Source organism: Pinus tabuliformis, chromosome 4_1 (assembly GCF_031772625.1).
Source record: "Pinus tabuliformis cultivar Carrire ecotype Pingquan chromosome 4_1, CPIR1, whole genome shotgun sequence".
In the NCBI taxonomy this organism is placed as follows: Eukaryota; Viridiplantae; Streptophyta; class Pinopsida; order Pinales; family Pinaceae; genus Pinus; species Pinus tabuliformis.
Genome location: NC_142303.1, coordinates 682,821,936 through 682,836,060, shown reverse-complemented (window position 1 = coordinate 682,836,060; position 14,125 = coordinate 682,821,936). Strand labels below are relative to the sequence as shown.

The following is a 14,125-nucleotide window of genomic DNA, read 5'->3' as shown; positions in this document are numbered from 1 at the left end:
TGATTTTAGCTGTCTACTCTGTTGCAACTCTGGGCTTGGAATTGTCTGTTATGGATTTAGGCATTATTTATGGGAATAAAATACGTCATCAACATTAAGGAGACCACTAAGTCAATGCCACAAATTAGATTCTCTTTCGTGTGTATTGGTGGTTCAAACTAGTTTGGAATGGGTCTAGTTACGAGTGAAAAAGAGTGTATGGGAGGTATACACAATAGGCACTATCATTTTGAATGAGTACAATAAGAAAATTAGATATGACATAACTTAAAGGAAATTATATGTTTCATAACTCAGGCATCCATACGATCGAGCGAGCGGGAATGGAGCTGGTTAGGGTTTCGAAACCTGGGCAGAGGGCGGAACCGCGCACAGGTCTCGGTTAGGTGAACGGGTCAGAAGCTCTGCACAGCTGCCGACACGGGGGGACTAACTTTCTGCTTCGTCAACTGGCAGGTGGAGGTTCTTTGAGCATTGGTATATGCTCTTGTATTGTAAGTTTAATCTCATTACTGTTACTATCTTCCGCCTGTTTTCCGTTTACAACAAACAAGCTCTCGTGGAGGTTACCTACTTTGACTTTCGGTTGCTTTGGAACGGCACGAACCATGGTTAACCCCGCCGAGTCGTTAGCCCTGGACCCAGATGTAGAAGACCTCCTCTCCATGTGGGGGAAACAGATCACTGCTCAGAACGTCGAGCATTACTTTGGATCCTTCGAACTACCAAGCTTGGAGGCGGTATCACAGGTGGAAAACCATCAGTTTTTGTCTCATGGTAAGGTTTCGGGTTACGGGGGTCACATTTCTGGTTCAGAGGGAGTCCCCAAACAAGTCGCGAAAGTAATCGTGTCAAGAGGAGCGAATGTGGAAGGTCTGCCCACTGACCCAAAGGGCAAAACTCAGATTACTCGGTTTACATCCTCTAAAGGTCTAGAAGACATTTCTCACTTAGGGCTTTCTGCTGACATTGAACATCCTCGGGCTCCAGGAGTTTTTACCTCACTCACGAGGGATACCCTTCCAAGAGAACCCCAAAACCAAATAGGTTTTTCAGCAAGTGATCCCGGAGTTTCTACAGTAGGGGGGCAGGCAGGTACTGATGGTTTGGCGTCTAATTTCTTTCCCTCTGGGAATGGCGAATCGGGGTTTTTGGGTCAGTTCCCGTCTCAGCCGGAGACAGAACCCCTTGTGGGCACTGCACAGATAACATCTGAAAGGAACGATGGACGAGAAGGCATAAGACCGACGGAGGAAGAGTGTAGGTACAAAGGAGCAAAAAGGAAGCCGCAAAGACCCATTGGATCTCAGGCGATTGCAGGCAATTTGATCCTTGGGATGGAGGTGTCCATGGTAGAAGCCCTAGCTGTTGCAAACTGTACCTTGGTCGGCAGGGCTAGAGGTAAAAAATTTACTTCTGATTTTCTTCAAAATTGGGGTGAGAAATGCTTTGTAACAGATAGGCCTTTACAGTTTGAAGCATTGGTACTAGCAAAAGGATGGTTTAAGCTTAGATTCAAAGATAGAGAATCGGCAGATTGGGTCCTTCAGCGATATTGGCACATAGGGAACATTCCAGTTCTGCTAAAGAAATGGACCCCTCTATTTGATGCAATTAAGGAGAGAACGGACAAGTTCCCCGTTTGGGTGCGTGCTCCGGGTTTACCATCTTTTCTATGGACAGAGGAAGTTTTCAAAACTATTGGTAACAGGTTGGGGGCTTATCTGGAAGCGGATATGACCTACTTGACAACGAAAAACAGGGCAATAGCTCGCATACTTGTCATGCTCAACCCGAGTGGAGGTTTGGCACAAAAAATCAACCTTCAATTCAGTGACTATGTATACGAGCAGATATTAGACTACGAATACCTGCCATTTAGATGCCATAAGTGCCATGAGTATGGGCACTTGGCAAAAGATTGCCCACAGATGAGAAGAAGAAGACATTTCCGAAGGACTACAGCTTATAGAGATAATGTACAAGCAGAGGTTCAGATGACGATGGAGCATGATATGCCGGGAACACAAGAACCAAAGAATCTGGAGACAGAGGAGACTGTAAAGGATCCAGCGGACGAAGAAGTACAAACTCAGGAGGCTGCTGTGGCAAATGTCTTGAATCCGGAGGTAGATGTGGAGGAAATCGAGAAAGAAGCGGAAGCGGGGGAAGGGTTTGTTGAAAATGCAAATCAAGCTCCAATCAACGAACCGGAAAAGGGTATGTCTTACGGGACTCCTATTTCATCTCTTAATCCTCCTGAACATAACTCTGTAAATGTTAATATTGCATCCGTATCATATCATGAGCAAGATAATATTAATGATGATAATATGGATCATATAATGTCATGTCCGAATGTGGAATCCATAGCTGAATCTTTACCGTCCCTGGATATAAATTGTGAAGATAAATGGCCTCCCCTCTCCCTCACTGTAACATGACCTCCTTGCCCTTACAACTTGAGATCTTTGGGAGGGAACCATGAGGGACAGGGGTCTCTAGGTGGCCTGGGACCGATCCAGTTATAGAACAGTTCCAAAAATAAACGAGGAAGGAAATCAGACATGTCCAAGGCAAAACGAAAAGCCAAATTGGATGTTGCAGATGGTAAACAACATTCGATCCCGGGGGTTCTTAGAGCAGTTCATCCCCCAAAGGGTGTTATAAAATGATCTTGACATCCTGGAATTGCAGAGGTTTGGCCAGCAAACCTAAAAAACTGGCCTTGAAAGATTGGATAACTAATTCTAATCTAGATGTTATTTTTCTGCAAGAAACCCTGGGGAAGGCTTCTGAGATTGAAACTATGCTTAAATCCCTTGTGCCTGGGTGGTTTTTCACTGCTATGGATGCCTCTGGCCATTCGGGGGGCATTGCAATTGGTTACAGAGAAGGACGGGTAAAAGTCATCAATCACTGGGGGATGAAAAATGTTTTGGGCATGGAGATAATCTCCCCAGACTTCTCTTTTCCCATCACCTTGGTAAATATCTATGGGCCATGTCAGGGCAGGGAATCTTTCTGGGAAGAATTGATGACAAAATCTATTATGAAATCACACTTGATGATCTTGGGCGGTGATTTAAATTTTTCCATGGGTAGAGCTGAAGCTTGGGGTCCATCTGCGAGAGAAGATCCCATTACTGATTTTTTCTACAACCTCATCTCGGAGAAGAATTTAATTGATCCCTCCCCGATTAAGCTTAAGCCTACTTGGAGGAATCGTAGGATGGGAGAAGGCCGGATTGCCAAAAGGATAGACCGCTTTCTGTTAACGGAGTTATTATCTTTTAAAGCTCCTTTGATCAGACAGTGGATGGAGGAAATAGGGAATTCGGATCACTTCCCAATTTTCTTAAACATTTCTATTCCTCCTCACAAACCTCCGGCCCCATTTAAGTTCAATCCAGCCTGGCTCCAAGACCCCACTTTTGATAATCTGTTTAAAGAAACTTGGATTCACCCTGATATCAATGCTGGAGAGGAAAAAGGTTTTTTGTTCATGGAGAATTTAAAAAGACTGAAGAAAGCTACAATTTCCTGGGCAAAGGACAGAAAATTAAAACAAAATGAGGAGATGATCAGTATAAGGGAGGAGCTAAAGCAGTTGGAGAGTATGGAGTCAGATGGATACTCCTCACAAGTTTCAAAGGAAAGAATCCTTCAATTGGAAAAGCAGCAACACAAAATTCTTTTGGACAGGGAAGAAGAGTGGAGGATCAAGAGTAGGGCAATTTGGCTAAAATCTGGAGATGAGAACACTAGGTTTTTCCACAATTTTGCCAAAGGAAGGAAATCTTCAAATACTATCTGGCACCTTAAAGATGAAGAAGGGAGAGAAGTCAGTTCCTTTCCAGAGCTTTCTGGCTTAGGAAAAAGACATTTTCAAAATATTTGTGCAGATTCGGGAGAGGCTACTATTGCAGAAGTTTTCAAAACTGTACAAAGTTTTCCTAGATTCGTTGAGGAAGATGAAGCAGAAGATCTTACAATTCCGGTCACTAAGGAGGAGATTGAAACATCTATGAAGCTTATAGGCAAAGAGAAAAGCCCAGGCCCTGATGGCTGGACTATAGAACTGTTTCTCCATTTTTATGAACAAATTGGAGCAGAGATAACTGAAGTAGTTGAAGAGTCCAGGCTGAAAGGAGTTGTCTATAGACCCTTTAACTCAACATTTATTGCCCTTATCCCCAAGAAGGATGAGCCGGAAAGTTTTGAAGACTTTAGACCTATTTCTTTGTGTAATTGCATATACAAGATTATTTCAAAGGTTATAGCTCTCAGAATTGCACCAATTCTGTCAAGAAATATATCATTGGAACAATTTGGGTTCCTGGATGGAAGACAGATACATGAAGCCATAGGTGTAGCCCAGGAGGTTATCCATAGTATCAAAATGAAGAAAAAGAAGGGAGATGTTCTTAAAATCGACCTCTCCAAAGCATATGATAAAATCAGCTGGTTATATCTAAGGATGCTTCTAACTCATGTGGGCTTCAGCTTATCCTTTCGTCAGTTGGATCATGGGGTGCATCACAAATGTTAGCTTTGCTGTATTGGTCAACGGAGTAGCCTCCTCTTTCTTTAACAGCCAGAGAGGCCTCAGGCAAGGGTGTCCATTATCCCCTCTCCTGTTCCTCCTTGTGGCAGAAGGGCTCAGTAGACTGATCCACAAAGCCAGAAGCGAGGGAAAGGTAAAAGGTATCGAGGTAGCAATCAATCTCTACATCACCCACCTTCTTTTCATTGATGATATCTTGATTTTCACCAATGGTAATGGTAGTGAATTAAAGGAGCTAAAATGTATCTTTGATCTTTTTCTAAAAGCAACTGGAATGCAGATTAATTCTGGGAAATCTCAAGCATGTATGGCAGATTTTGAAAGAAGGGGAAGGAATCAAATGGCTGAACTATTTCCTTTCCCTAGTCAATCTCTGGAAGTGCCCTTCAAATATCTGGGCTTTTGGTTAAAGCCTGCTGCATACAAAAAAGATGATTGGAACTGGCTCATTGCAAAGATAGAATCCAGAATATCTCACTGGGGCTTTAGATGGCTGTCCAGAGCTGGTAGGTTGACCCTTATTAAATCAGTCCTATTAGCCATTCCAGTGTATTGGGCAGCCCTAACTTGGATTCCCAAAGGAGTAATGGAGAAAATTAGAAGAATCTGCTGCAGATTCCTATGGGCAGGAACAAAGGATTCATCGGGTTTACCCTGGGTGGCTTGGGACAAAGTAGCCAGACCTAAAGAATGGGGAGGATGGGGGATAAAAAGACTTCCTGAGTTCAGCACTTCACTAGCAGCAAAATCAGGATGGAGGCTAATAACCATGGAAAACCTGTGGACAAGGGTGGTAAAAAGGAAGTACATAGACCCAATGCCTCTGGAAGATTGGATCCGGAGTCAAAACAAGAAGGTAAAAAATTCTTCAGCAGTCTGGAAGGCCACGGTGGAAGCCTTCTCAGTGATCGAGCAAGGTTTAGCTTGGAAAGTGGGAGATGGGAGACAGATCAGGATTGGCAGAGACCCTTGGATTGGATGCAACGAAGCTTTTGCTTTATCCCCAGGGCTTCTTCGACACCTTGATTCTAAAGGTATTACATCACTAAATCAGGTGGAAAGAGCTGGACAGTCTACTATCTGGGGACAGGCTTGGAAGGATGATGAAGAATTAGGGTTAAACATTAGATGGAAGAATGAATGGGAGGGGTTCATTAAAGAACTGCATCGATCCAATGTCAGGATCAAGGATGAACCTGATTGCTTGATGTGGGCACAAAGAAATTCTGGGGAGTATTCCCCAAAAGATGGTTATTCCTTTCTAATGGGAAGGAAAGGTTGGGGAGTTCTGGATTGGTGGGCCAAAGACATATGGAAACTGAAATGCCCTGCCAAGTCTAGGCTCTTCTTCTGGTGCATCTTAAAAAGGAAGGTTCCAACATGGAAAACATTACAGACAAGGTTTTTAGCTGGGCCAGGGCGATGCCCCTTATGCAAATCTGATGAGGAAACCATCAATAATCTCTTTACTACTTGTGTTTTCTCAAGGAAGATATGGGAGGAGGTCACTGTTCTTCTCAAGGTCAAAGCTCAGTGGGGGCATGATCCATTGGATGTTGCTTGGAGGAAATGGTGGCAATCCTATTCGGAAGGGAATATGAGGAACCTGCCCCTTATTTTCTGTTGGGGAGTTTGGCTTGCCAGGAACAAGAGTCTGTTTCAAGATAAGGATACCCTTTCTTCTGTTATAGCCACTAATATATCAGCCATATATTCTGCCTTGCCTCCACCCGAGGATAAAAAATCCAAAACAAAACAAAAACATATCAATATTCAGGAGGGAATTCCGTGTGGTTACTTTGATGGGGCTTCCCAAAATAATAGAGCTGGAGCCGGTCTATGCATACACATCAATTCGGAACATTCATTAAAATCTTCTATTGGGCTAGGTACAGGCACAAACAACTACGCTGAACTATCGGCCTTACGATACCTTTTATGCTGGCTCCATCACAGAAACATCAACTCCATTCAGATTTTTGGAGATTCACTTAATGTCATAAACTGGGTCAATGGAACTGCAACTTGTCAAAACCAGATTTTGAAAACAATTGTTGAAGAAATTTCTTATCTGAAGACATATTTTAACAGGTTTTCAATTTGCCATATATACAGGGACAGGAATGAGGAAGTAGATCAGCTATCTAAGGCTGGTCTACAACAGGATCCGAGCAGTTGGGCAATAGAAGAGACCAGTCAGGGGCAGTCTTACAGGACAGATCAGCCTCCTTATGCACAGCCTCTTTGATCACAGTTTTTATTGCCATTTTTGACAGCACTGATCTCAGATATTGTTATCTGTTTATATTATTGTATATATCTTCCTTTACAGACTTATTATCCGGCATATAGCATACAGATAACAGACTCACTTCATTTCTTTTGTTTATATTATCACATGGTTTCAGACATTTACTATTTTTGATATTGTATGGGGTTGTTTATCCTTTGTAGAAGGTGACCCCAGGTTTCTTATGTCACGATGTATACTGACTTTGCATCCTCCCGGGAGGAAGACTCTTACCGGTTTTTTTTTTACAACAGCAGAATAGCTCCCTATGGGTTGAGAAGATTGGGATCTTTTGAGCCACTGCATGGTTTAAGATCAATTTGTATAAAAACTTTTTATAGTCATTAATAAAAAGTTTTTCTTTTTTCCTCGGAAAAACTCAGGCATCCATATACTAACGTGAATTAGAAAATATAATGTATAACTAAAAATGTAGATTTATAGCCTTGACATCTATTATAACAACCTGAAATGATTACTTCAATTAAATATTTAATTGAACTTATGTTAACTCATTCAAATTCAATAATGAGATCTTCTTTAACTTGTATTCAAGAAACAAATACATCAATAGTCACAATAAGTCATTCGATAATGAAAATCATAAACATAATATCAATTTGAAAGAAAAACTAATAAAAGTACCAGTGTCATCTTCTTCTAAACATAGAATCAAAATGGCTTAGTTCTTTAGATTAAAAGAGAAATGTACAATAGTGAAACAAAGCCTTTCTTTCCAAAATTTTGAAACCCTTAAACATGGCTTCAAGAGAGCCTTGAATACTTTTTCAAAACATGAAAGCACTAACCATAAGTTATATATTCCCTCAACTAAACAAAAACAAGCTAAAAGAAAATAGTAAACAACTGCAATAGACATACTACAAAGAGATCATGCTTAAGAAGGTGAAAGTAATGGAAAAGACTGATTGAATGACTACCACCAAAAATAAATTCTGATAATATTATACAAGTAAGGAGGTGAAAGTGGATGAATGCTGACATGACATGTTACAACACAAGATTCTAGTATAAGAAATATTTGAATAATTTTTCCATTTAGGAGCTTGGTTCTTCGATACTGATTGAAAGATTAATGAGGAATTCCAAAATTTTATTCAAGCTGACAGATGTCAATTGATCAATTCTATTATTGAACTCATCCCTATTTTCCTGTACTTCAATCCTTAATTTGTCGGCTTCGGGGAGAGAATCATTTGTATATACAATCAAAATTTTAGTGTATTTTGATGATTGCACAGTCGATTGAATAAGTGATTCTTGAATGCTTTATGCAACTTATACCATTATTTATACATTGTGCATCTGAGTTTTCCATTAGTGCATTACAACATAATTTTGAATCCAAATAATTCTTATTTGGATCCTACTACCATTGCAACAACTCCTTAACATTCTTCCTTGAATCTTCATTTAAAAAAACCATTTCACGAGACTCATTTACTAAAACATCAACTTGTTTTTCCATAACCTAAAATTTCTCAACTAATCACATAATTGTACCTAGACATGTTGAAGTGTTTGATTATTACTAAGTGGCTCATGTTTGAATTTTTCCAGTTTAATTACATTAGCTTTTGTGGCTTCTATTTTCTGCAACAATTCACTTACATGAACCTCTTTCTGCTTGATGACTTCTTCTAACCTAGATTTCACTTCAGTAACCTAATCATTTAAATATGCCCTCAATTTTGAAAAATCTTGTTCCAATAAGACTATCTTCTCATCCTTTTTCTTGATAAATTATTTAACTTTTTTCGCCTTATGGATTATTGCATTCACATAGACTCCAACATGTTGTGCTCATTCTTAAAAATATTCATCCGTGGTGGAAGAAGAGGCTACCGAAATGGTTCTAATGTTGTTGCTAAGATAGAGGTCACAAGTGAACTTTTTGTTTCTGAATTTTTTCTCTTCTTGTTATTCTTCCTTAAAACAAATTGTCACTTAGGGTTGTAGAAAACTTCAACTGGAGGCATTTGGTGAATTTGAAATTCAAATTCATTACTTTGTTGAGACACTTATTCTATAAAAGGAAAAATATTAATAGGAGTTGAGATAATAACATTAGGATTAGAGAGAGTAGTTGTTGTCATAACTGGAGATTTCATCTCCATCTGTTATTTATCAACAACATTTGTGGACAAAGAACTAGAAGTTGAGTTTGCCATAGATTGAGATTCAACTTTAGTGACATATGTTGAGATTATTTGATTATGAAATTGTCATTCCTCATCCATTTTGAGATAAATAATGAGTTCAAGAATATTTTCGCTATGAGGCACAATCTTCTATGAAGTATTCTGCTTCGAAAGAATAGTTTTATCAAGAGTCCTTTATTTTATAAGATCAACAATTATTTCCTTATATTTCTTAATTAGGATTTCTTTTGGGGAATAATTCGTTAGCTAGTAACATTCTGAGTAGAAATTTATTTATTCTAATCCTTCTTCACATGAACTTCTTGGTGAGGATTTTTCTGTTTAATAACCTTTGGGATGGTGGACTTCATAGTTGCATTGGAAATGTGGCTCTCCTCTTGTCTTAGTAGATTATAAAATCATGTTTTATGTCGAGTGGTAATTTATTCACTCTCTTAAGCGCTTGTTGATAAGAGGATACATATTTAAATAAATCATAAAATGTATACTTCTCATGAATATACTTCTTTAGACCAAAATATGCAACAATATTTTCAACCTCTTTCCTAGGATCATGTTATTTAAGAGGAATTGTAGCTAACTTGAGAGATTGAAAATGAATAAGATCTTTTTCACCATGAGGATAGTTCATAATAGAGTGCAAGCACACTCGAATATGGAATTCAGGCAAAACCCTTCTGGATACCTTTTTTAATTCATGAGCAATTTAAGTTCCAGCCATCTGATAAGAAATGTCCCTGTATAGGAGTCTATCTATAACATATATAGGAGAGCATGGGAGGGAGAAAGGAAACCAATAATCCTAATATAGGGAAAGTTCTCCTCCTAGTTCCAATCTCCAATGTTTTGAAGATAATCAATAGCTAGATGATAAATCTTGGATGGTTTCTTGTCAAATATGACTTCATGAAGAGCAATCATAAAAGTGTGGCAAATGGTATAAAAATTTTGAAAGTAATCGTCCACATGTTGATGGAAAAAAATGACCTCATCAACATTTTGGAAGACCATCATGTCAGATTCCTAAATCAAACCCTTATACATTTGTCTTGGTAGTTTTGACTAGCTCTATTGATTCTAGTTACCCACTCACCGTCTTTATTAGCATGTGATGTCTTTAATTAACTATCAACAAGAAACAGAAATCAAACTTGCATTATTGTTACATGCTTGCAAGAAAGTAGTCCTTAAGATGAATTAAGGGCCCATCCAAGCCACACCTAAGATTTTTCCAGCATAAAGAGCCTTCTATTTTTTTTTAATGAAATGCAAATTAATCTAGAATTCAAAAAGAAAAAGAAAATCTAATATAATTCTATCTTCGTTAGGAAAAGATTTAAATCTTGCCCAAATCAAGAGAAAAGTGATTAAAAGAATGGGGATTTAACATACCTCTTTTAGGATGAATATCATGCAATTAAAATAGTTCAAACAATTGATATTATTCTTACAAAACATAATTTTCTCATATATTTAAAACATTGAATGATTAGCCATCAAACCTAGGAAATAGTTCACTTAATTCCAATGGAAATTAAATTGATTTTAAATGGAAAATTTCTCAGTAAATAGTTATTGAGAAGTTTTATTAAGAAAAAATACAAATTGTAAATAAGTATCAGATGAATGCAACCACAAGATCAAATAGATGATCAAATTAACAATGATTCTCATATCAGCAATAGTGTTAAATATGAAATAATTGACATAAATCTTCCATTGAAAAGGACATCATTTTCATTACAAATAATAGTGATTGAAAACAAATTAAACCTAGAACCCTTTACAATATTTTATGAAGAATCTCCATAACAATCCTTTGAAAATAATGATCTTTGCAAATGGAGAAAAGATCTACAATAGTGCAAGCTTTTTCTCAAAGACAAGGACTAGATCTCAAAAATAAAATCCCCAAACAATCAGAGATGAGTATTCCTCTCAATATACAACCAAAATTCCTCTCGAAAATGTGTACTGATTATCAAAATTGTAGAAAAATGGAACCCTTTCTTCATTCTCAAAATGATATTTATAATTTATAAAAAAATCCCCAAAAAGGGAGGGTTTTTTACAGTGTTATTGATATCTATGATTTTAGGTGGGAAGAATTATTTTCTCTTCTTTGCTGGTGAAATCTCACTTCTTCAATATCTCTTTTCTTGACCTCTCCAACAAATTCCCCACCAATATAAAATTGAAACCAATTAAAATTGTACAACAATGTTGAAAATACAAACTTGAGAAAATAAATCCTCAAACTAAAATTTAATTAAATAAATGAATGAAAAGAAATTGATGCTTCCCATTGAGATCTATCAAAGCTTTTGTGGCCCAAGAAGGTAATATTCGAATCAATTTACAATAAGATAACTCTAAACCAGTCAAATCCAAAAACAAAACTCAAAAATGAATTTCCTGTTACTAATTCATAGCTCCAACTTATGCTAAATTTGAAGCATATTAAATGACAATATTTTTTTCATTTAATATTTCTATAGCATTCTAAATATAATTAGCTTTCTATCGAGTCATCCTAGGGCTCATTTGGCTAAGTAAACCTCAAAATAAAAACTTTCGAGGATTGAGTTCCAAAATTGACTACTTAATCCTTAAATTTCCAAGAAATTATTAAAATTCCATTTTAATTGGAATTAAACAAAATAATTTATTTTAAAACTTTTTAAAATTGATACATTTAAAATTCCAAAATATTTAAAATAATTTAATTTAATTTAATTATATTGCAAATAAATAATATAAAATATATAAAAGAATAAAATATAATAAAACAAATTGCAAAACGATAAATGCAAACGAATTCATGAAATCATAATGAGGGGCTTCATGGAAAAGTGGTGGGCATGGCTAGAGTAGCGTACATACATCATCTATGGAGTTGTCTTTAGTGAAACTTTTGGAAGCTTTTCTGATGGTTTTTTTGGGTCTAATTTCTCTAAAATCCCGCAGGAATTTATTGAAATCATAATTTTGATGTGTAATCTTTGCACAATCCAAGTGCCCTAAGGGATTTTCAGGGTGCTGGATCCATATATACAGTCAAAAAAACATTTTAATAATGCAAATCATGATTTCACCTGAAATTTTTCTGCCAGATTCCAGCACCAAAAAGACCAAAAAATCACACTAAAGACAACTCCAACATTTATAAAATACATAAAGTAGAAGAGAGACCATGTAGTGGAGAATGGACCCCTCCTACCACCATCTTTCCAATCTATCCATTGTAATATAGTAAATTTAAATTCCCTTCGTGTTCCTCCCACTTACGTTATCATGTGGATGAGATTTTGGGAGGTAATGAAATGCTTAAAATTTGAACCTATGTGGTGAACAAACTGGAATGATGTCATAATTATTTTTTATTTATTTTATTATTTTAAAATATATTTATAATATATATATATATGTTTTGAATTTGGTGGTTTTTAATTAAATTAATTAACTTAATTAATAAAGGTAAATTAAATAATTTTATTTATGTTTTTAAATTAATTTATTTAACAAAACAAAAATAAAAATTATTTTTTACATATTTAAGCCTAGGTAGTAAAATTCAATCAAACTTTTAACAAGCACCATTTTCAAACCATAAGTCCAAATTCGATGAAATTTGAGTTATTGGGAAGCTATCAGAAAATCACAAAGTAGTGATAAAAGTGGAAAACTAGGAAAATTAAAAAATCTCAAAAAATTAACAAAATCAAAGTTTGAAAGAAGTGATATGACAAAAATTTACATAAAGGGGCCCATAACATTTGAAAAAAAATTATGGGGTTGTTGGTTCCTCAATAATGGTGACACACAAGGAAGAAGAAATTATCTCTTATTAAATATGAGTTTAAATTTACCAAAATGTTGAAGTGATGAATTACATCAAGCCTTCTAACATTAAAACATTTCCCATGGTTCCCACATTAACAAATCAAACAATATAACTCCTGGAAAGATAAGTACTTGAAACAAAATGAGTCTAAAACCACAAATCCACATTTTCAAGGAAATATTTAATTTTAAGTTTCCCTCATGTGAGCCATAGAAGATATATAGACATGAAGTTTAATATATATATATATATATATCTCGATATATATATATATATATAATCTCCTTTACCTGACATTATTTCAGTGCTATTGAGGTTGTTCAATACCCTAACGAAGTTTTCTTGGTACCATACAAGAATAGATTTGTTGTCAGTGAGCCTATTCAGTACGCCAGTGGGTTTACTTGTGCTTCCCACACATATGTTCTTTCAACCCTTTTTTACGTCATTTTTATAAACTTTAGTTAGAGAATTGTTTTTAGCAATTGGCTGAACACGGTTCGGTGGTACAAGAGATTTTAAAGGAATCGATATAACGTTATAAAAATTTGACTCCCTAATTTTTCCCTAAAACTATCAATCTAGAGGCTTTTATCTTAACTGGAGGGATGGGTGAAATTCAATGAGTTAGACTCCAACCAGTTTATTCCTTGGAAATATGAACTCTATCACTTTGAAAAGATGAATGTTCCTCTAGTGGAAAACAATTAATGTGAGAGGATTATGAATTCAATAAAGATGTTCGTTTAAGATAAATGAAAACATATGAAATTTACAACGTGGTGATGAAACAAAAATAAGTATGAAACAAAAAGAATAAAGAAAATGGGAATAGTTGAGAGTGAGAAAATGAGACTTACTTGAAGAATTTCACCAAGATTTCCCTGAAAGATACCAATTTTCTACAGAAAGAAGTAACTTCTTCTTTTGATGAAGATTGAAAAAAGTCTGCAAAAGTTGAATTTCAATGAATTTTTCATATACTCAATATCACCAACTTATTACATCTAAGCTAGAGTGAGCATTAAGATGGAAAAAAAATAATGTGTGTTCAAAGAAACTCAAAATCATCAAAAATAAAAATAAAATTATTCTTCGCTTTATATTGAAGCTAAAATTATTCTCTTCTGTTTCTATAATTTTATATTAGCCCCAAAGGTTGCATAAAAACCCATTGAATCAATCCAAAGTTCCAACCTATGCAGTGATTTATATTTGTATGGAAAGGAATTGGATCTTTC

At 36.1% G+C, this 14,125-nt stretch overlaps 1 protein-coding gene across 1 annotated transcript; it reads left to right on the top strand.

Annotated features, from left to right (window-relative positions):
* Positions 1 to 2,567: 2,567 nt before the first annotated feature.
* LOC149177973 (uncharacterized) lies at positions 2,568 to 6,815 on the top strand. Its single transcript, XM_089421937.1, has 3 exons — positions 2,568 to 2,610; positions 2,778 to 4,534; positions 4,848 to 6,815. Exons 1-3 carry the CDS (start codon positions 2,568 to 2,570, stop codon positions 6,813 to 6,815), a joined length of 3,768 nt encoding a protein of 1,255 aa, XP_089278063.1.
* Positions 6,816 to 14,125: the final 7,310 nt, after the last annotated feature.